At 39.5% G+C, this 24,642-nt stretch overlaps 1 protein-coding gene across 3 annotated transcripts in view; it reads left to right on the forward strand.

Moving 5' to 3' along the window:
• FAR2 (fatty acyl-CoA reductase 2) overlaps window positions 1–24,642 on the forward strand; it is a 152,592-nt gene that overhangs the window by 56,706 nt on the left and 71,244 nt on the right. For all 3 annotated transcript variants that reach the window (XM_065034192.1, XM_005510514.4, XM_021298406.2), the window contains exon 2: window positions 9,608–9,842. In XM_065034192.1, coding sequence (XP_064890264.1) covers window positions 9,612–9,842 — 231 coding nt within the window. In that variant the 5' untranslated portion in view covers window positions 9,608–9,611. The remainder of the gene's footprint in view (window positions 1–9,607; window positions 9,843–24,642) is intronic.

The raw sequence follows: 24,642 nt of genomic DNA on the forward strand, positions 1-24,642 counted from the left end.
TTGTTTTGAAACTTATCTGCAGTGGAGTACAAAGCTATTTATCTTTTCTATTTAGAGTTTCCACTGCAGTTAACTGTAAAAGAGTAGTAACACTAAGAAGGTAGCATGTCTTAGGTAAGCATATGTTTATCAAAAACATGGTCATTAAGGGGCCATCACTTTTACCACATTTCTGGTACATTGTACTCAGTTTCTTCACAGAATCACAGAATGTTAGGGATTGGAAGGGTTAGGTTTTGTTATGAATACATATAAATGCAGTTGCATTTTATTTCACTAAGACTTTTAAACTTTGTGTTTCTGTATTTACCTGGCAAGAGAGCTGGATGGAGTAGAAGAGGGAGAATTAGTGGTAAAGGAGGAATCCCTCAGGAAGATAGTCTCTCCATCATTACATGACATAGATTTACTTACTGGATAATGCTCTACTTGAATCAATATTGCTTCTGACTCAAAATCTTGAATGAAGACCATTATGTTGTGACAGTGCCTTAAGAACATGGTTAACATGTATAATCACATGAATATTTGCATTGCTACTATCAATCACTGTTTGTTTTTGTTTGTTTGTTTAATTTGTTACAGAAATGCAGACAGTTTTTAAATACTTTCAGTTTTACTTACCCAGTCTATTTTGGAGACATTATGGGATGGTTTTCTGTGAGTGCTGGAATGTGGAAATTGTCAGGGAGGTAGCAGTCCTGCTGCTGCTGCCCTTCACAACAGCTGTGCTAATTGGACTGTTCCAAAAATGAGGCTTGAAAAAAAACCACCAAAACACTTCAGCCTCCTATTAACCTCAAACTGTATGGAGGTATTGTTTAACTGAATCAATCATAGAACCATTTCAGTTGGAAAAGACCTTTAAGGTCATAAAGTCCAACCAATAAACCTGAAGTTATTTAAAGGACTTTTAGATCTGGCACTTAAGGACATGGTTTAGTGGTGGACCAGGCAGTGTTAGGTTTAATGGTTGGACTTGATCTTAAAGGTCTTTTCAGCCACTCTTCCTCGAGCCTGTAGCACTGCCTGGGGTTGTTGTGACCCAAATGCAGGACCTGGCACTTGGCCTTGTTGAAACTTATATAACTGGCCTCAGGACATCGACCCAGCCAGTCCAGATCCTTCTGTAGAACCTTCCCATCCTCCAGCAGATCAACACTTTCACACAACTTGGTGTCTCCAAATCCAACTCTTCCTACAAGTGCCATGAATGATAGTGCAACTATTTTTGATGAGGGGGAAGAACAAGTCATGGCAAAGGAGATAAAGTCTTTGAATACTGTGCTAAGACATGCTGGATGCTAATACAGAGTTATCAGCTGAGACCTCTAAAAGAAAACAATTGTGCCAGGCCACCCTGATATTGTAGAGAGATTTATAGACCTTTGACTTAATAACCAAGAAACTTGCCTTTTGCAATGGTAAGGTCCAGTGTGATTGATGTGCAATAGATTTGGACTTAGAGGTTTGGGAGATCTGCTGGTTGTAGAAATCCCAGTCACAGCTAAAAGAGAAAGAGCAAGGTGGTAACAGCTATGAAGAGTGAAATGGTAGAAAGAGAAGGGGAAGGATTGCCTGCAGAAATGCTCTGATGTAGAATGTCTGAATTTATTTATGCTGAGACAAAGCAAAAACTCTTCTGGTCCTGATCTATGCACCCAAGCTTTGATTCTGTAACTTGCTCAATGTCTTTGCAACAACTAGATCTAAGTGAGTGCTGTTAAAAAGGGAGAGTCGGTACAGATGCTGACCTGCTAGCCTGCAGAAGCTGCTCCTTTGATGTCTCTGGGAGCTACTGTTCTTACCAGTAATTTAATTAAATAGGAGTGAGGCCAAATACATCCAGATTTGAGCTACTGAGAAATATTTGTTATTTAAAATCCCGTATCATGCATATAGGCATATCCTTACCAGAATTGCCCTGTCTTAGCTGTAAAATGCCTTATAGGTTTGGTTTCATCAATCATAGAGAGAACATAGTGAGACTGACAGAGACTAACAGGTTTCACTAAAAAAATCCTAAGTCTTCTCCTGAGTTGTGTTACATCAGTGGCCCTTATGCTTCCTTTCTTCTTCTCTAATTCTTAACAGTGATCAGACGGTTTGGAGTACTTAGGAGAGTCAGATGATCTGTGAAACTGTACAGATAATGCTTAAGCAATGACCAAATCTTGAAATTCAAGCTTTTGCCCTACATCTGACTCTTGTTCTGTGGGTAGATCTCTAGCCCAGATGCCACAACTCTCAGCGGTTTCCAAAGGATCGAGAGCTTCTGTCAGCATGTCATGTATCGTTCAGAAGTTCACAGGATCTGAATGTGCACATTGCTCGTTTTCTCTAGGTCTTAATTATGCTGTCACACTGCACTGTCTCTTTAGATTTAACTGTCATAAATTGAAATGGGCTGAAAAACTGGTGTAATTTTCGAAGTCATGAAGGGTTTCTGGGGGTAACAAGAGTTTCTCCTTGCTTGTCGCTACTTGGGTATTCTGTTATGGAATTGAGTCCCTACTGTTAGCAAACAAAAAATTATTTGAAATATATTAGCTGGAGAAAAGTGATTTAACCTTCAGGCTTCTAGCAACAACATTTATATTTGGTGTAAATTGCTTGGAGCAAAATCTCTTGTAAAGAGGATTATCATCAGGAGCTCTTTCTGGCTGTAAATGTGCCCATCTTTGAATCACAAGATTTTATTTCTTTGTGCTGTAGTAGCATCTATAGTGCCTATACAAAGGATGGATTATGACCTTCCTTTTAACTCTGTAGCTAAGTGAGAGAAGGTTTATCTTTGCCAGTTTGTTATTGTTGTTAGGTTGTTAGTGCTATTAAATAACTGTGAAAGTTTAGCAAACCATAAGGATCTTTTAATTTGTCCCTAGATCAGTCATTTTAGCATCCTCTTTGCTTCATTTTCTGTCATCAGTAAAATCTCCCCAATTTTTCCCAAACATAAGGTACTACACAAATCTTGATGTGCCTAAAGTGCTTTGAAAATATGTTATGTAAATTCAGTGCACCATTGTTAGTACTATATACTATATACTCATGTTAACAGTGCCATTGCCAAAAATGTTGTGTAGTACTAAACTACAACCCTTTTCCATTCTGAGTCACTGTTATTTGTTACTGAAAATGCAGAAAATACTTTAAATATAAAGGCTCCAGTCTAAGGTAATTCATGTTAATCCCAGCTGAAACATTGGTCATTGCAGTGGAACTACCCTATTGTGAGTTTGGCCCAGTAAATCAAATAAATGGAGCTAAGTGTTGCTGAGAAGGCAGGAGTTAAGTCACTGTGATGAAAAGCAAGTCACTACTTCAACTATTGCTAGCGTGCATGGTGTGGGACTTTGCTCTGTGACTCTAAGACCATGGCATGCTCTATTACTTCCAAATGTCTTGGGGCTAAAAACAATCTGTGAAATCTCTGAAGCAAAGCCTGGTGCTCAACAAAACCTTGACATCCATGTAAAATGGCAGAGCATCCATCTCAAATGACAGAGCATGCACAACTAATGCACCTGCATATGCCCAAGATTTCACAGTGAATTGATGGATGCTGTTATATCCCATGTTTCTACTGCCAGCACATAAATGAAATACGTAGATACTTATTGCATTTTCTTTTGTCTTTTTATGTTTTATACTTTAAGCATGGAATGGAGCATTTTGTTATTCCAGGAATCAGAAGGTTGGAAGTTGCTTTGTTTCAGACTGGACCTTGCTCCATAGGAGGTGGTGTGCAGATGTTGAACTTCCATCACTATTCCTGCCTCTTCAACCATGGACACACTCTCCTTGGATTATACTGATATGCTTAAACCATACAATTGTTGTATGTACATTAGCACTGGAGGAAAACTGCACTTTGTTCAAGTGTCCACCTCTACTGGCCACCAAAGTAAAAAGACCAGGTTTTTGCTGCTACAGTCACAGTTGTGGAATTATCTACTTGCTAGTGATTAACCAACAAGAAATTATCCACAAATGTTTTCAGGCAAAGAGCACATATTAGAAATAATTGCTTTTATATATTGTAATTACATGCATAGTTTGTGGAGTTTCAGTCACGCATTCGGGGGGGGGGGGGGGCGGGGGGAGGAAATAATTATATGAAGATACATTATTCAGGCATCCCCAGTGTTCAATCCATTTTAAACTCCTAAAATAATTAATAGATTGAGGAGGCAAATGGATGAGATGGAGATTGAAATAGTCTGTGATTGCTTCTTCCGACCTGTACGAGTTCTCTGAAATGACAGAGGAATTTTTCTTTCTCTGCATGTCCGAGGTTAATTATGACTCTTCCAGAATCCTGATTAAAGAAAACTGTCATATGTATGATTGGATATTTGTACCCAAGATTAAAAATTTATATTCAGAAAGTGCCCAAAAATTATTTTGTCTTCAAGGACTCTTGCTATGTATAGCTCTGTTCCAAAAAGCTATTTGTCATTAATAGTAATTTTAGTTGAAGCTGGTTCATTACATTTAATATGACGTCTAAATGGCTGACCCTCCTGTTTACAGGAATTAAATGCCTGCATAAAGTTGTGAAAACATATTAGATATGAGGAAACTCATCAAAACCAGACTAAGCAGGAGATGCCAGAGAGGCCATTTGTGATCTAAATGTATAGTTACAGGCATAGGGTCCTTTACTCTTGCACAAAACTAGATCTCTTTTCCTTTTTTCTTTTTTTTTTTTTTCTTTTTCATTTTGTGCTGTTGAATTGAAAAGGCAAATAACTCAACAGATAAACTTTTGCAATGGCCACTGTTCCAGTTGAACAGAGCATGGTAATCTTATTAGTGGTCCAAACTGTAGTGAAATATTAACCTGCTATAGTGTACCCATCCTTCAGTGCTCATGCTGCATTTTGGCATTTCTTGTTAACACCCTGCAGCCATGGAGCTGTTCTGGGCAGCAGCAGTAGCAACAGTCAGTGAGGTTCAGATGTATATTTCCCCTTCCATTGCTATGGCTTTGATAGCAGTCTAACTCTAGGCATTGCACCATTGCAGTCTGAAGGCAGATTTGGGATCATTGAAGTATGTGGAAATTGAGCACAGTGTATTAGTTGTTGTATTAGTTGTTGTATTTGTATTAGTGTATTAGTTGTTGTCAGGTCAATTGTGTCTGCTCTCTGTGGGGGAAGGCCCTGCTTTACTCTTCTTTTTGGGCTATGAAGTTTTTCTTTTGCAGGAGCAAAACATTAGGTTGGTAGCATTCCTACCCTTCCCTTTGTCCTTTGGCACAAGACTGTGGCTTTGTTTGTAACACAGCGCTGCAAATCGTCCTTTATAACTGATCCAGAGGAGACTGTCACAGGTGCCAGTAACAGAGTTTTACCCTTAAAACATCGTGTGTACTTGTGTCTGCAGAGATACTCAGTGTGATTCCTGGCTGGCTGTCCAAAAGGTGGGTTTTTTTTCACAGTATGGTTAGAGATGAGTCAGCATCAGTGAGACATATGCTGCTGCAAAGATGCTGCGTTCAGTAATTCAGATGGCATCAGCGATTACTTTCCTGCTCTGATTAGTGCCTAAACCATCAGATTTCCATGTAATTACTCACTTAAATTGGGCTTCAAGAAGCCCTTGTGTGAGCTTTTCTCCACCATTCAGTGGCTTTTTCTCCTACAGTCAGTTTTGGAAGAGACAGAAACCTCAGGCTCTGAAATAACCATTGTCCTTCTTCATCTCAATAAGGGTCAACTCACTACAACTGCTGACCGTAGTTCAGACTTTGAATAGTTTTCTCTTACCATACATTGCAGCTTAGTTGACTGGGAAATAGTTAATGTTCGGTATTGCCTCTTTATTCCTTGAAATGAAAAGCCCAATATAAGATTCTGCAGAAAACTTTTTTCTTCATTTGACTAGGTGTAAAAGGTCAAAAAGGAATGTATACGTCTTTGTATTTTGAGGTAGATATTCAAAGGGGCATTATTCAGCAGGCATCAACAGAGAACAATAAATTCTGTTATCCCACTCTTAAAACTATAAAAGCCAAAGAGGGTTCTGAAAAATAAAGAAGTCAATATTCCCTAAGTTGAAAAGAAAATATCTTGACAATCCTGAATATAAACTGGAATCTACTTTTGAATTTGGAAGGTAGTAAAAGCCTCTTTAAATTTACTTGTGGAGATTCAGGGATCTGTCTGAACACAGCAGATTGAAGCATTGTGGCTTTTGTATCATGATCTCAAAACAGCAATTTGTTTGTGCACATTAAACAAATAAACAGATTTTCATTAGCATGGCATCAAATGGGTACAAGGTTATTGTATTTTCTTAAAAAGCTGACTTAGGAAAGGACAAAAAAGAAATATTTCAAGGACACACAAATCTGATCCCATAATAAGAAAACCCCATCTCATTCCTCATGGCCTTTCATTGTGGATGGGGCCCTGAGCAACCTGATCCAACATTGAAACTGGCCTTATGAACTATATGCTGCCTGAGCTGGAGTGCCTTATTATAGAAAAGAGAAAGTATGTGGCTTTCCTTACCTTTTCTTTTAACCCTATAGGGTTAAGTCAGCAATTAAGAGGAACAGCAGATTGCCTTTGAAGTTCAGTTTTCTGTGTCTGTGTTTCCATTCTGATATAAGCAGAATGGTTTGAGAGGTGCAATTGTTTTCCTGACTACTCTTGGAGTCAAATGTTCAAAATGGTCTCAGACTACATGGGGGAAAGCTATCAGTTATATATGTGCGGTCCTTACCAGGATTACTTAATGAAATCTGGGCTGCATGGCTAATCTTTGGGACACTATAAAGTAGTGTGTCATGTTTTGTTTGGTTTTGTTTTGGTTTTGTGGTTTTTACTGTTCTAGTAGGCATCGAATATCTGGCCAAAACAAATGAAGCCCCATATCGATAACCTAAACAGAGAACCCAAATAAAACAACATGATAAATTCATGTCCACATTTTGAAATCTTAACAGTTATTTTTGCAGTAGTCTACAACTATAATGCAAAGCACTAATGTTTAGTGGTGCAGGTTGGAAATATGGTATACTACTGAAGTGTGGGAAGGAGAGTAATTCCCATTAAACACTGTGGGTAACCTCCAAGTCTGTGGTGCAAAGTACTTTATAAATGTACGATTTTTCTAGCAGAATATTAGGTGAATTTAGGTAGATATGATCTTCTAAATACAAGTTCAAAGCGAGTAACCAGTGACTGGAAGGAGTCTTATATTTAGTCTTTTTGTTTCCTTAGAATTTGTATGGCCTCTAGTGACTAAGGATTTCTCTTATTAATTTTTCTGCTTTGCAGAGCATGTGCTGTGCCAGAATACTTAAGTTTTTTGTCACCTCCATCTTCATCTGACCAAACTAGTATCTACTTTTGGACTCACACACCTTTTCACATACTTCCAGATTCTGCAAGTTCCCGTCTTCTGATACCTCTCAGGTTTTCCGAAGCTGAATGAGATGTAACATTTTATTATAAATAAGTGAATTATCTAATAGTTTAACCTGTTTGTTTAACCTCCCAAGTGGCCGGTTCTTTGATAAGAACAGGTTTTTAATAGTCTTAAATGAGCCTGTTACAGTCATTTAAATTGTGATGTAGGTCATATCTGAAAGTAGGCTAATACCTGAATTCACTGAGCCAGAATACCCACAGCTATTAATTTGTAAAATACTGTCCTTCAGAAGTTATCCTGCTTGACCCACTTTCTAAATTGCATGGCACACCTAATGAATCATTACAGATAAAGAAATTTTGGAGTTTTCATTTGTTTGATGCAATGTACTGCATTGCAGTCCCAGGCAGCACTGAGAAAGAACAACAACATTCTGTTGCGCATGAGTCTCTTGTTTATGTGTCTGGGCTATAGCCCTTTAGAAATATACATTCAATGTTTCCATGCATGAGTACAATGATTGTGAAAACTGCCAGACTGGTAGAAATGAAAAGCGAGTTCTGGGAAGATGTATCAGCTGTAGACCCACATAATAACAGCACATGAACACAGACTGTGGATCACTTTTCCCTTTTGTGAGTGGCATTGCCTTGGGGATCACAGTCCACCTAAGCACATTGCTGACCATGGTCAATTTTCTGGAGTAAGATATCTCACTACACCCTGAGGAGGACATGCACTGTAGTACAAGCTGTATTTCTCTCGTGGTCCCATGTGGCAGAAGGAATTATAGCTGCCACCACATGTAGCCAGGGCTCTTATAGTACTTTAAACTCTTTGTTGCTGTTCCTTTGTGTTGGTCCAAACCAAGGACTCATTATATGATTCTGTATGACGGCTTGCAGTTTTTGCTCTAGCTTAGGCTGCTTCACTGTCCCTGAATGGTTTATTAGGTTTCAGAAATGCAAAAGGTTTGGTGACAACAGGGGATCTTGGCAGACTGCAAAAATGCAGCAAATGCTGTGTTTCTGTTTTGGTGTATTTGCATTTTATTAGTATACAGTTGACTCATGTTGAGAAACTGGAAATGGCCAATAGCGTCTCTGAAGCTTCTGCAAGAAGAGAAGTTTTTTTGGAGTACCTGACAGTATTCTACTATTTTTGTTTCTTTTTGTCTCAAATTTAGTAGGCTTTTTTTCCAAGACAACTATTTGTATTTTACATGAGCATTTCCCTTGCAACAGAAGTGGTCTATGTATGATTGGATCTGCAGCATTCCAAGATAGGAGGGTACTTTTCCTTCAGTTTGTCTGAGAGAAGAACTATTCTAGAAGCATTCATTCCAGCCTTGTTTGTTATTTAAAAAACTTAGGAGTTTGAACTAGGATGGCTAGGGACATGTAGGCCTGAAACCATTGTATCTAATTAAAATACTTAACTGGGACACTTCATGTGGGAACCTAGTAATGTCAGCCCCCTTGTATAGTAAATGGATCTCCAAAGGTTCAAACAACCTAAACTCTCCAGAGAAAGCATGTGACATCTATGCTCTTTTGAGTTAAGTGGGATGAATTTTGGCTTTAACAGCCAAAATGGTGGTGACCTACACACAGGACCATGGTATTGCAGTCTTGCAGAGCAATGTCGTTGCACTGTATCTTCCATGATGAGGAGCTTTCTTCATGGATTTATTCCAAGCCAAGACAACAAGAAAAGATTGAGTACACTGCTGAGTGATGGCAGACAAGATTTGGAACTGCTTGGCATGGTGGAATTAAGGTGCAAACCACAGCATTTATATCTGTAGTGTTTGTGAGAAGATCTGTTTCTACTTTGTCTTGTAGGGATAACTGCTTATCATCATGGTTACCAATTCACAGTGTATGAGATAAATGCTGTTCAACACAGCAGTGAGCATCTACTGGTAGGAGTCTTGGACAGCAAAAGCTTTGTTCTAAACTGTGACTGCTGGGTGCAGCTGTTTTAAAATACGGAGGATAAAGCTGAGCTCAACTTTTTTTAAGCTTCTCAGGTTAACATTTTTAATTTTGGGGGTTATTTTTGTAATGAAGGCTTTAAGAAGAAATCATCTTTAGAATTAGCATTGACTGAACTAATGTGAGCTGCCATAGCAGACTGGGAAATGTTATCTCAGTTACCAAATAACTGATCCATGTCTTGACTCAAAGGCCTTTAAAGCTTTATTTCTGCATCTTCTCAGGTACATGCTGCAGGAAGTTAAAGGAAAGGAAGAACAAGAAAGCACCATGTCTTCAGTCTCAGCTTATTACAATGGAAAGACGGTACTTATCACGGGAGCTACAGGTTTCATGGGCAAAGTACTGGTGGAAAAGCTTCTGCGCTCCAGCCCTGAGGTGAAAGCAGTTTATATACTTGTTAGGCCAAAGGCTGGACAATCAATGCAAGAGAGAGTGGCCAACATGTTGAAATGCAAGGTAAGTTTCTAAATTTTATTCTAGAGTTTAATCTGAAATCCACTTAGCTGGGTGAAGAAGAGGACTTCCGTTATACCCAATTCATGAAGAACAAAATACTGTCTTCTGCTGTAACTGTTGTATATTTTTGTTGTGTCTAATACAAACAAAAAATTGTACATTAATGAACCTGAATTTGTCTGATTTTGATAGGTGATGCAGGATATTGCACTGTGGTGATGTAATCCTTTTTCTTCATTTCTGCATTGTTGTTTGTTGAGAATTATTTTTTTCCAAAAACATGTTACCCTAGCAAATTTCCTCTTTGCAAGAAGAGAAGCTTTTGCTTTCCTGAACTAACTCTTTTCCTTCCCTCACTTTCAAAAGTTAATGTTCAAACATTAGCCTTCAAAAACAAAACTGAGTGTGAGACTGCCACAGTCATCCTTGCTCTTTTTGGGGCCTTAAACTCATTTCATAAGACAAAGTGTAGTAGCAATGTATAGTGGGCTGTGTTTTACTGCAGTACAACTGGGCATCTGCCATCTTCTTATGTCAGCTCCAGTTAGAATAGACTAGGTTAGACTAGAATAGAATAGTTGCAGTTGGAAGGCACTTAAAGCAATCATCTGGTCCAACTGCCTAACAAATTCAGGGCTGACCAAAAGTTAAAGCATGTTATTAAGTGTATTGTCCAAAAGCCTCTTAAACATTGACAGGTTTGGAACATCACCCCCCTCTCTAAGAAGCCTGTTGCAGTGTTCGACCAGCCTCTCAGTAAAGAAATGCTTCCTGATGTCCAGTGTAAACCTCCCTTGGTGCAGCTTTGAACCATTCCTACATGTCCTATCACACCAGGGAGAAGAATTCAGTACCTCCTCTCCACATCCCCTCCTCAGGATTCTCTGGAGAGCCATGAAGTTGCCCTTCAGCCTCCTTTTCTCCAAACTAGACAAGCCCAAAGTCTTTGGCTGCTCCTCATGGGACATGGCTTCCAGGCCTTCCACCAGCTTTGTTGCCCTCCTCTGGACACATTCAGAGACCTTTGCATCCTTTTTAAATTGTAGGCCCGAGACCTGTACATGCTCAAGGTGAGGTCACACCAGTGCTGAATACAGCAGGGTAATCACCTCTTTTTAGCAGCTTGTTATGCTGTGTTTGGTGCACCCCAGGGTGCCATTTGCTCTCTTGGCTGCCAGGGACACTGCTGACTCATATTGAGCCTCCTGTCAACCAGCACCCCCAGGTCCTTTTCTGTAGGGCTGCTCTCCAGCTGCTCCTCTCCCAGTTTATACTTATACCTGGCATTACTCTATCCTAGGTGCAGAATCCAGCATTTCAACTTGTTGAATTTCATCCCATTAATCATTGTCACGTGCTCCAATCTATCTGGATCCCTCTGCAAGTCCTCTTGTCTCTCAGGAGAGTCAACAGAATCTCCCAGTTTGGTGTCATCAGCAACCTTGCTAATGGTACCTTCAACTCCTGCATCCAGATTCTTGATAAATATATTAAATAGTACTGGCCCTAGAACTGAACCTGAAAGAACACTGCCTTGGTTATGAAATTATAAAATACTGTTGTATTTGGAAAATATGTTTTCCAAAGTTACTTGCAGGAGAACAGAAAAGCTAAGTCAGCTCTGTGAGTTGAAGAACAGACCTATATGATCTCCACCCATGTTACTTGTTTCTATTGAGCTTTTAGCTTGCTGAACTGGTGAGGAAAATCTGATCTTCAGTGTCAAGAAGGATGTCAAAGCCCTTGACTGTATTGAATGTAAAGACTTGTATGGAGACACTGCTGGACTAGTTATATATAGTGGACTTGGTCTGAGGACCTCTAGGTCCTTGGGAGCTTAGGGCAGTGGTGAACACATGAGCTTGATCAGACTCCACCAGTACCAGAGTTCAAGAGAATGCTTCCTGCTAGTGGGAATTAGTACATAGCTGATGTGAAATGAGGGGAGGGGACAGAGCTGGCCGTAGTAGACAAGGAATTACTTGGAATTAATCAGAGAATGCTCAACACATCTTTAGAGTATCAGTCTAAAACTTTGAAGAAGACTTGACTGGAAAAGTACTCCTATTTCTAGTGGAGTTAAAGGTAGAATAGGGCTATATATAACTCAGGGACAAGCTGGTCTGGGAGAAGGCATGCATTTTTTCTTCCTAAAAGTTTTAAGGCACCAAGCTAGAAAAATCTTAAGTATGTCCAACAACAGAGTTTGATTTTTTTTGTGTGTTTTCAACAGAGAGTAGGTTATTTTCCTGTTCAGAAAAAATTGTAAGTGATATAAAAGGGAACCATGACATTGGCTGCTTTTTGTATGTCTGTCAAGTGTAAATTTTTTCATTACTTTTTCTTTCAATTAACATTTTTTTAATATATATTTCTACAGCTTGCATAAGTGAAAACTGTGGGTATGGTTTTCATCATCAAAAACCAAAATTCCAAATGTGGTGTGTTTGCATGGGTTTTTTGTCTTTAAAAACAAGCAAACAACAAAACAAAACAACTATTTATGGATCTATTTATTCCGTGCTTCAGAACACAACAAACTTAGCTACTTTTTGAGGCTTCTATAAGCTTTGTTTGCACTTTCTCTATAAATATTACCGACTTATCTCTTCAGTTGGTCAGCACAGTTTGGTGGTGTTAGTTCTAGGTGAGGTTCCCTGGCACCTATTTTATTGTTGCAACTGTACTGTATGTACCCTTTATTTCCTACTATGTGTCAACAGTTTCAGACATGCCAACAGCAAACAGGACTTGGTCACCTCTCCTTGAACCTTTGGCAGCCTGCTTCAATGTGTTTCAAGAGAACAAAAGAAGGAGGCAAGTCTCTAAGTTAGGTTTCTGCAGCCTTGAAAGGAAAAAAAAAAACTAGGGGTATTCTCACAATTCACTCAGGTGCCTCAAGGAAGTAGGTGCCTTTTTGATGCTATTTTTTTAAAAATAAAGCAAAAATATTTCTCTAAGGCAGAAACCCAACTCTTCAAAGGTGCCCAGGGAAGTGGTTGAGTCACCAACTCTGGAGGTATTTAGAAAATGTATAGATGTGGTGCTTAGGGGTATGGTTTATTGGTATACTTGGCAGTGTTGTGTTAATGGTTGGAGTCAATGATCTGAAAGTTCTTTTTCGACTGAAAAGATTCTATGATTTGCATTTGACAATCCTGATCATAATAGCTGACAAAGCATGCATATATTTGAGTAAGCACAAGAAACTTCAGAATAAAATCCCTTATGTTCCTTACATGTACATATATAATTTCTAATCTCTACTGCATAATTATTCTTTTCCCCCATGGACTGTTGGATTTAATGCAATACAGTATTTGTATCTGACTTTAGGAGAAAATACTTTATTTCTACTTTTGTATTATACCTGATACAATCTTCATTATTGACAAATCATATATTCACTTTGAAAGTAGCTCTTTCTTCTTTTACATTATTCCTTGACACAGTATTATCCTCTGGAATTTCTCATTTTCACATCTAGAAGGGTAGTTTCCCAAGAACAAGGGAAATAGAGAAAAACAGGTTAGCAGTTTTTAAGTATTCTAAACAAACCGATAAAAATAGTACTTGGGATGAAATAAAATGAAAGCGGAGAAGTAGAGGGACAGGAATTAGTTACACTGCATAATGCTTAGGTTCTTCAAGTCAGGTCCTCTGGGGACTCCTGATTTTTGGTAGTACTTAATATTTTGAAGGAAATTGCCTAACATTTTTGATCTCTCTTTATATATCTCCGTGAAATTTTTGTGATTTCTGTCATATCTACAGGGGTTTAAACTGAGATGTCACATTTGTGAACTGTCTTGTTCACAGTGTGTATACGTGAATACTCTGGGAGATGACTACTGCTAAACAAAAAGGCAATTTTAAGCCATGAAAGGGTGATGAAGTGTGAAGGAGCAAAATGTCTTTGTTTGCACTTTAAGAATGTTTCTTATCTGGAATTTTTAAAGTTCTGAATCCAATAGAAAGAGTAAAATGTAAAAAACAATGTGGGCATAAATTAGAATTCTTCCACTGCATTCTGGAGCAGCTGTCATTGAAGTGTAACATAATGCTGCTTTTCCTCAGAGCTCGTAAAATTAGTTTTACATGAAGATGACTTATTGCATTAATATAGAACATATAATGAACAGATGCACAATTATCTCAGCATCAACTCCAAAATGAATTTGTGCATTTAGGAATGTGTGGCTCATGGTGACCTTGCCTATTTATCAAAGGAGATGTTCTATTTTCCAGCAGCTGATCCCTAAGGAAATCAACCTATTACCCTGTGCTTAATGAAATGCCATGTCTGCATGGCACAGAGCGCAGGTCTTACACAAAAAAAAAAACCCATGAATTGGTATTTGCTTCACCCTGGATGTGTCCATAAATGTGGATCACAAGGCAAAGCTTGACAGTGCTGTTTACTGATTAGTGGATGGGAGGTGTATACTTACCAGAGGTAGGGAATTTTTTCAAGTATTTTTTGTTGTCTGATCTCCCTGCGTGCAGAAATAAGACAGAAATGCTTGGAGGGGTTGTCTCAGATTCCCTGGAGAGCCGTTCCTGGGCTAACGCTGAGTCACTGGTTGTAGCTTTCGCATTGTGCCTGGGAGAGCAGAGCTTTCTCCATGCCCTGTGTGAAGTGAACCAAGGCTGCTTGCTGCTGCCAGGCTGTTTCACAGATTTGTTTGTTCAGTGCTCCTAATTAGAGAGATCAGTCAAAGTGGGGAGTGAAAGGGATTCTCATTAATGTCTCTGATAATTCAGGGAGAAAATGGGGAGGCTGTGAGGCCACTGAAAATGGGGAGTAGATATTGCTGTGTATGACCAGAAGTTCTGTAAAATGCTACTGCATTTTCATATCCACACAAAGTTAACTCTTATGGTTAAGTGGATGATACAGATAGACCTTCTTCTCTCTCCTGCAAAGCTTTGTCTGGAACTACATAGGGTGATGGGACTGACCATTGAAAACAACAGAATTCTAATTGTAATAAACAATTCTAAGAGTTAGAGATGTTTGTTCATTAAAGCTTCTTAAAAGGAAACGCTCAGGGGTTATCGTGCAACACGGGAAGCCCCTACCCTTTGTTATGCAATTGCCTTAAATGTTCGATCCTCTAACGGTGGGGGGGGGGGGCAGGGGAAGGTGAGAAGATGACAGATTAACTGCCTGGCAACAGAGGAGACATGCGCAGAAAGAACGAGTGACGTGGCACCCTGAGCAACGAACCCGGGACCGTCGGCCCTATAAAAGGCCGGAAGAAGTTTTTCCCGCGCGCGCCACTGGAGAAGTGGGTGTGCTGGACGGTCAGCGCTGTTTTTGCTTATTGCGTTGAAATCCATCGGGACTAAATTTCTGTTATTCAAGTTAATTTCGAGTCAAAATTTATTACAATTATTATCAGACACCTTTGCCTCTTCAGTATTTCTTTGCCAAGTGTGCTATGCACGTCAGCAAATATACAGAAAGACGCTCTGTCAGCCTCATAGATTTCACTAAATCATGCCACGTATCTCTTTTTCCACTACCCTTGACTATCCCTTTCTCCACTCCCTCACTCATGGGTCTTGCTTATCATCACAAGCAGTAAATGTTCTCCATGCCAAACCAGTTGCAGTGACACTCCCTCTGGAACAGTGTTCCTAAATCTGTCATAGTGCATGCATGGATCACTGCCTGGATCAGAGTAAAGAGGTTTTTTTGGTTGATGGAACAGGACCCCACTCATTCATTAAGACATTTGGAAATGGCTAATTGAGGAGAAATATAACTGATGTTTTCTGGTTTATTATTTATTTAGATATTCCTCACTTTTGTCAGTAGATTATCAGAAATAATTCCTGTATTTGTGTACCAAAGGAACAAGTCTGTCATTAAAAAAAGAAAACGTTTCTTACTTGACCCCATGATTTGCAAACCATGTGGTAGAGAAGAGCTAAGTCTTAAGGGCAGTAACATAATTGACACAAATGCAGGCAACTGGCTCGAAACATTCTGTACCTCTTTCTGAAGTTAACACCATCTGTTGCCTTGTTTCATTTCACTTCTTTCTCTTCTCCAATTTGTGTTTCTGTTTGAAGAAGTCTGGTAAGGTTTTGCTTTATCTATTAGAAGCTAATAGCCTGCTTCCTACAGCACAAGGCAGGGCCAAAAAGACAGCTGATGCTTCTAGCAAGATAATCTTCCACAGTAGATGGGAAAGAAGCCACCATTAGTCCTGAGCACAAGACTCACTCACATGTCCCTGGTGTCACTTTCTGCTGTTGGAGGTTTGCAGCCCTGCTGTTGCTGCTCCTTGGCTCTAGGCTCTGCTGGAACATGGGCATCTGGAACAAGCTACTTGCAATGTCCTTGTCTTTTCTGGGTGCTGCGCCAAAGCTTCAGCCTTATATGTCAACAACTCCTCCTTATTTGATAGACATCCAACCCATGACTCAGGGTGCAGAATCTCACCAGGCTTTCAGCTAAGCTGGGAGACCTGGCAACCCTACCTACTCTTTTGTCTGTTCTGCATGCAAAGGCATGCCTACCAGAAGGCTAATGGAGAAGCTGAAATGGAGAGCTGAAAAGCACCAAGGCCCATCAGTTAGCATCAACAGAATTTTGTTTCCTACACCTCCTTTCTCCTTTGCATTTGCAGGGTTGTCAGCACAGACTGCATTCTGCAGAAGATCTGGAAGTGCAGCTAGGTGGAAATGGCAGGGATTTTTTTTTTTTTAATGCATATTCAGATGTTAGAGGAGAAACCATGGTAAGAGGAGTGGGGAAGAAAAGGTGGTGGCTGAAATTGTGTCCTCCATTGCATGTCAGATAAATTCAGGCCACAACCTGCTGGGGAAGAAAGAATGTCTTTACGTGACTGAGGCAATTTCCGGAGAAAATGGGCTTATTGCAGAGTTTCATAGTTATAATGCAGTTTCTGTCACTACTTAGTATACATGGATTTAGAATTTCTCCACACACTAAGTTGATTATTGACACATTCAGAGTTATGGATCTAGAACAACACTAAATCGCCTTTGCTGTGTGTGTTTATTTACATTTATATATGACTAATGGCAGTATCAGAAATAATAACTATACTTTTCTGTATATAAAGTATTTCTTTGCTAAAAATTTCCAATGTGTCTGGTGAGCCTGATGCATCTTTGCAGACTGATTCCCTTTGGGGTACTTTAATTAGAAATGTTAGAAATGGAGCACCTCAGATCAACAGTCATTTTGAAAACACTTGCATATTTGAAAATACTGTGCTGTGTCTATACCCCACTTTTTAGGACCATAAATTGGTTCTGTAATATTCTATGTACACATAAAAGCAGGCATGAAAAAAGTGTGGGGACGTATCTATACACCATTCACACAAGATGAGCCCTCATTTTTTTACTGAAGTTGGAGAGAAAATGTGGGTGACTGGATTGTCATGCAAATTAGACATCCAGAGACAGAGAGAAGAAGCAGTTAAATAATGAGTTAGTGATATTACTGAATAAAGGACTAATGTTTTGGCTATCAGATGATACAATGAACTTCAAGACAATCAAAAGGAGAGACGTCAGCTGAGTTCAAAGATGTCAGAGAGAGAGAGTGAAATGGGTCAGGAACAGCAGAGTAAGGAAATAAGTTTATGACATAATGGTGACAACAGTGGAAATCTTAGTAATGGAGGATAAACTGTGCTGACTCAGAAGATAAAAGGACTAATAAAAGGCTGCAGTAATGTGAAAATAGGAAGAGATCCTGAAGAAAAAAATAGAGAAAAAAAAAAAAGAAGACAGCAGATATGCAGAGGCTATCAGAGATAACATTTGGAAACCTTCTTTTCTGGTATTGGTATATGATAAATTTTATTTGCCTCCTGTTGGCATTCAGGAGCCATAGCTATGCAAGCACAGGTCTTTGTCCAAAAAGTCTTTCAAACTGAATGAAAAGCCTGGTAAGGTCATGAGCGGAAAGGACAGAAGTAGTCCGGGTGATCAAAGAGCCCATCCGAATGTATCAACACCATGACTTTAGAATTATAAAAAGGATTACGCCTGATTTAAAGTCAAAACCCTTGTGTCTGTCATATAGCCCTGTTGAATTCTTCATTTCTCCTCTATCAAGGTGATCAGATGATGCTTTCCTGCTTATCCCAAATTTTGCTAAATATATTAAGCCTTTAGGAGCATGGGAGAGGAGTTTTTAGGCCTCATTTAAGACAGTCTGTAACAGAAGTCTTTAATTCTTTAATTTTTCACTTAGATATTACTCTTTCCTTTTTTTTTTTTTTCCCATAGTCATTTATTTAAATAGCAAAGTAATTTGTTGATCACTATCTGTTGAACTACACAGAGGTTATTCTCTACCCCTCAGTCCTAACTGTGTTGTAGAACAGAAGAGGTCAAGTATGAGAACTGCCCATCCTGTTCTCTCTTCTGTGCAGTTCCTTGAAGGCATGCAACACTAATATTTTATTTTGCAGAACAAGCTCTAAACTCTTTCTTCTTCCTTTGGCCAGTTGAATTGTTCATTTCCCTCTTGCTCTCTGCCTGTGTCATGACATCATGTAGACATCCCTGTGGCCTGAGTAATTCTTTGTTCCTCCCAGCCACCAATATCAAGAGTCTGAAAGAGGTACTGTTCTCCATTTTCAGGGGAAAATAAAGTCTCTTTCTTGTCTTCTAATTAAGATCAGTCTTAGATACTGTCAGAGTACAGTAGCTATTCCCAGGAATTTCATCTCTTATTTCAATCAATAGGGAATATGACAAAACCTCTGTAGTTTCCTTTATTACATAAAAAATAATTCTATTCACTGCAGTTTCAGCTCATTTTGTATAAGCTTGAAAATGCAAATCTCTTTCCTTTCTAACTTGTTTGCACATTCCTATCTTTGCCCCTTTTTGCAGGATCACAGAATTGCTGAGGTTGGCATGGACCTCTGGAGATTGCCTGGTCCAACCTCCTGCTCAGAGCAGGTCAGGTAGAGCCAGTTGCCCAGGACCATGTCCAGCTGGGTTTTGGACCCCAGAGGAGGGAGACTCAACTGTTCCTCATAAGACTTGTGCTCCAGACCCTTCACAAAGGCATTTCCCACTGGGAGAAGCTGGGTCCCTTATTACATGGCTTCTTCTTGTACTCCTGCTTTAATCTCTCTGTGAAGCGTCACGCTCTAGGCACTTGCAGATGCAGTTCTCTGACGTTATCGAAATGTTTCCTGCTGATGTTGTCCCTTAAAAGCAGAATTCACAGTACCTAGAAGCTCGAGGAAGGGTTATGACCTGATTGTGTGATGCGTTGTCTTTTTTTTCACAAGTGATACTGCTGAAATACAGACGAGCTTTGAGGTCTGCCGTTTGTCTACTGGTCACAAGCTCTGCTAGGTGGTGCAGAATACAAACCTCGGTTTTGTCACTGCCAATGAGTGTTCACAGCTTAATGCTCCAGCTATACAAACTGTCTTTGGTACTTCAGCTCCTGGGGCTATTTGCAGTAGTAAAGTCAACTTGTGTTTCTTTATTTTTGAAATTAGACTGCAATTTTCAGTTTACTCCAGTTATACATTACTTGGAATAGTTACACAATAAATCACAATGAAATTAAGATTGTTTAATTGACGTAAAATACTAAATGAAAAACAAGGACATAGTGTTAAATGAAAATATAGAAGCAAGGTGAATTATTCTCAAATGAGTAATTTATTGAAGGCAAAAGAGCTTCAGATATCATTTCAAGAGTGCTTCTTTCATTTTATGAACTAAAATGTTTTGGTGTCAAAACCCGACACATAAGATTCCTCATCTTTCATTCTAAACAGCTCTTAGAGGTGTTGATGTGGCACATCCACTGGGACCAGCAGGATTACACTGACACCGATGCTTATCCAGGCGCTCAAGCACTTGGAAGACAAACCCAGCATGAAGTATGGTGGCCCATCATCATTACCTGACCCGAGGCCACCTGATTGGCAGCAGCTGCCATCTCAGCAGAGCGCTGCTTTGCCACCCTACTGTGCAGGAACTCTATTTCTCTCACCAGTCTCTTATCACAAGCTGCGTGTGATCTTTGCTGGGTGCATGCACAGCAAATATGTCTTGTGCAAAGGGTCAAGCAAGATCTCTGCCTGGAGGTCAGCTTTCTATACACCTACTTTCTCAGCTGCAAGAGGGAGTTAATGGTTTCTGTCTTGCATGTCATTCCACACAAATACCCACCACCCGCAGAATGATATGTAAAAGTTGGCCTTCATTTGTATTTTTATTTCTTGGTTTCATACGGCTGTTCCTTGGCGTGGACTGGAATCACAATAAATCATTAGATTTCAAAAAGATTTTTCGGTTGGTTGGTTTTTCTACTTCAAATCACTTCATGATGTTAAGTAGATCATGATCTAAACAACGATACTTCCAGAGCAGAATACAGCGCCTCAAATATAAATATTCTGGAAAAATCCTTTTAGCCAATTATATGCTAATGCATATGTTGCTAATGAAATAAAAGAAAAAAAATAAAAAGAAAGGATAGATCTCTCAGTTTCACATTAGATATCTGATGAGACTTACACACAAGTTTAAATAAAAATATTCAAGTATTCTGCTAAATTTGTAAAAATATCATAGTCAATTTTATGCAGTTCTTTGAGAATTCTGATGGTCAGAGACACTATTTTATACAAGGAACACTAGGGACAAGCTTCATATGTAGTAGACACAAAACTGAGTTCTGCAGTCCAATTACTATATGCACATTTGTATACACACAAATACACATATGGATAAAGGTACTCTCTTTCAAGCTAGCCATTTTTGTGTTATTTAATGATGGATATGCCAAGGGATTTATGTGTTAATGCTGATGTCTGCAATGATGAATTCTGCCAGCTGATAAATGACAAAATAAAGTTTGGCCCTTGAAGCAAGTGAGCAGGCGGTACATTTAGAATGATGCAATTTGAAAAAACATCAAAAGTAAGATTTTTCTCTTGTCAGTAACAGCTTAGAGGTTGCAGTCAGGCTGCATTTGCTACCATATGTAAAATGGAATGCATTTTTAGTTCTCCATAAGCAGTGATATTTTGGGACACTTGTAGCCTGTATCTACTTCACAATATTTTTTCTTTAATGCGCAAGGATGGCTTACAGAAGAAAGAGGGAATCTAATGATGGAGTTAGCAAACTCAGACTGCAGTTGAGTCACAACTTTAAAGGATCTTCATAACCTTGTCTGAATTTGCATTCATGCATACATGCTTTCTGGCTTGCAGCCAATGCCTGGTTCCTGAAATCAGTAAAATTACTCTTGGTATCTTCTAGCTTTGGTTGAGTATTTCATGAAGGATGGATTTAAAAAATGTGGTGGACCCAAATAAGTAATTTATGGTTGTGATTTCAATTATATGTCATTGTGTTGGATTTTATTTTTGCTCTGGATAATTTTGGTTCTTATAGAAAAAAATGCCCGTATGAGTTTGATTTGACTGCCAATATTTCGACTTCAGGTAATAGTGATTTAAACATGGCCAGAAGAGCTTGATACAGGAATGAAATGCAGTTAATCACTCTTCTATATCTGGGAAACCAATATTGTCTGAGTCTATCCTAAAAGCCTTGGAGGATAAGCAAACTAGACAGTTTCTGGGTTTGGAAGCTACGAAAACCAAGAAACAATGGTTTTATTGGTACTGCTGACTCTCATCCACTTCTCTTGCCTCTTCAGACTGCATCTGAACTGGACCTTGTGCATCAAGCTGGAAATAGAAATTGCATCCTAAATTAGATTTTTGCAAGTGAGTAAAAGGAAGATTTAGATTCTCTAATCCACAAAATTCACTTTTATGCTAGTCAGACTTCTCTCCATCTACAGAGTTGTCCCTTTTTGGATGTTGATCTCCTTGCCAACAGAAAGCTTTCAGCATCACCACCACTGCTGTCTGCATATCCCAAGTGGCTAAAGTCAAGGGAGTGAGAGAGTGTGCATTAGAGGTATGGAAGAAACGTGACACAGAGGAGAGTGGTGGTGAATAGTTCAGCATTACGTTTTCAAAGAGGACATGAAAAGTACAAAGAGCATTAAAGAGAAAAGTTCCACTCCACAGGCTCAAGAGTTTACATCAGTAGCAGAAATCAGGGCTGTTTCCCAGCAGCTTTTGCTGGCATCAGGGCCATGGAACAACATCATTAGAGAAGTCCTGTTGGGCATCTATGTAACCCTCGGATTTCTCCTGTATCCCAGTTTTGCTCAGGCACTCAGGACAGCTGAGCTTTTAGGCAGCTGCACAGCATGCTTTGTGTTCACAATTTTGCCAAGTGACCCGTTCACCAACAAGGCCTTCAGCAAACATGTTTTTAAACAATGTTTGTCATTTTGCTGGAGCCTGTGACTTGGCTCTTGACGTGTGCGAGTTGGCACAATTCCTTTTTGGGCTGTTGCACTTCAGAACTGCTCTGGACACCAACAGAGCTGCTTGTGTACAAGAGCTCCTACACAGGCTTGGGTTCTTTGCTTTGAATTGGGGCTGAAAAAGGACACCTAACCTCAGGTAACCTCTGTTGGTCTGCAAACCCCAGTTAAGAATGGAGGCTTATCCTTTTCTTAAATGAGTCAGTAATGGAGCTGTCAGTCAACACCCAAAGAGCAGAACTTGCTATTTGGTCATTCAACGATATATAAAGTTAATTCACATTTCATCCTTCATGTCTGATTTTATTACATTCTATCCTCAGCTGTTTCTTCCATTTTTTCTTAAAGCAAGCTCTTCTGTTTTCCAAAATCTAACCCTAGACTTCCTTACCTGTGTTTTTTTCTTACCTGGCAGCTGACTGTTTTGATTTCCCAGTCAAAATCCTTAGACCTGATGACTGACTAATACCCTCTACAATGTTGCTAAAATATTGGGGAGATGGCGGAGAATACTCTGAGCCTTAGGACCTCTAATAGAGAACTCCCACTTGTGACATGGTGGTACATCTTGGTATGCACAGGTCAGAGCATTTGATCTTCTAGGTGACCTGCCTGCAAAGAGGAGTCCCTGGCTCATGCATCTTCCTTCTCCCAGTCCCTGGCATTGAGTTATGACTGGAAGAGTGAAAACAAATTCAAGGTATCCCTGGATAGCAGAATGCCATGATTGCCAGAAGGCGCTCATAAGGCCATTTGTACAGATACTGACTGCTACATTATGTACCAGAAAATTGACCCTAAAATTGATCCTCCAGGAGAACAGACAGCTTAAAGGTTGGCTGAAGAGCACCTTTGAGGGCAGTTTACCCTAGCAAATCCAGTTTATTGTTTTTATTTCATTTACCAAACCCGTTAGGACTGCCAAATATATTAGAGACAACGCTTAAAAAACAGTCAAGTTCTCAGTCACATCATTGCTTACACAAATCAAAATGTCTGAATTGTGCCAAGAAACCCAAGTGTGAAAATTGGGTTTTGGTAATTTTCTGGGGACCAGTATTAGGCCTTTTGTTTTCTTCTAAGGGACCTGAGGGTGGGAGTATTACTAGTGTTAGCCTGTTGTAAATTAATTTTGCTTCTTGAAATAAAATCTGCTGTGGCAAAGTAGCTCTTCCATTCATAGTTAAATGTGAATGATTATGTGATTAGAAACAGCAGCTGACTGAATGCAGCCAAACATTCAGACTGAGCTGGTCTGATTTTGCGGAGGGGAACTCTGTTAATTCTGTGAACAGGAATGATTCACTGCCATACTCTGGAATACGGAGGTGGCTGTCCAGAGCCTGTTGTTTGTGACCAGTTTGATCTGGAGTTGGCACAGGAAAAGGGTTATTGGTCTAGATAAATGTTTTTAAAATCAAAGCATGCTCATACACTCTATTAGACTGATTTTTGATCCTATATTTGTTTAGTTACTATAAGCTTCCACTTTAAAAATCCTAATTGTAAGTTGACTGCTTCCAAGGTGTACCTTTGGGACTGAATGTTTTCCTATGTGGCAACACCTGGTGTCACACCATGCCAAGTGGCACCCCCTGTCAGTTTGAGAGGGTTTCATGCATCTTTGTTCCTGCCTGGCGGTCACAGCTTGTGCTTGTACTTCTATTGAGAAGGAGTTACGTGATTTCCTGTGTTTTTATGGTCCTGTGTGTTTATGTCACCTAACCAAAGGAAGTTAAAATACCTGCAAATCGGCAGCAAGCAAAGTAACAGTGGCTTATAAATGAGTCTACAATGACCGGGCAGCTACTGTGGTTACTAATGTGGATTTTGCTGGTGGAGGCTGTGATAGGACAAGGGGTAATGGTTAGAAACTGGAACACAAAAAGTTCCACTTAAATTTGAGAAGAAACTTCTTCTCAGTGAGGGTGCCAGAGCACTGGAACAGGCTGCCCAGGGGGGTTGTGGTGTCTCCTTCTCTGGAGACATTCAAAACCCGCCTGGACACCTTCCTGGGTAACCTCATCCAGGTGTTCCTGCTCTGGCAGGGGGGATTGGACTAGATGATCTTTTGAGGTCCCTTCCAATCCCTTTACATTCTTTGATTCTGTAATCCTGAGGTACCTGCAGAAGAATCCTGACCTTGAAATGCCAAATATTTTATAAGCCTTGTATTATTCTTTTTTTTTCTTTTTTTTTGAAGAAAGTTGGTGCTTCTTTCACTGCTATGTTAGTCTTGTGCTGTAGTTTGGGTCTGTTTTATCCCAAACTCAAGGAGGCTTCATTGAAGCAGTGCCACTGAAGAGCTGACAGAATCTTGCCTTGCATTGATACAGACTGAACTGAGTTTTGCTGAGTGTTTGATATGAAAGAGAAAATTTAGAATGATTAAACTTTGGAATTAAGTAACTAGTTTGC

The sequence above is a fragment of the Columba livia genome, chromosome 1 (genome assembly GCF_036013475.1).
Source record: "Columba livia isolate bColLiv1 breed racing homer chromosome 1, bColLiv1.pat.W.v2, whole genome shotgun sequence".
Classification (NCBI taxonomy): domain Eukaryota; kingdom Metazoa; phylum Chordata; class Aves; order Columbiformes; family Columbidae; genus Columba; species Columba livia.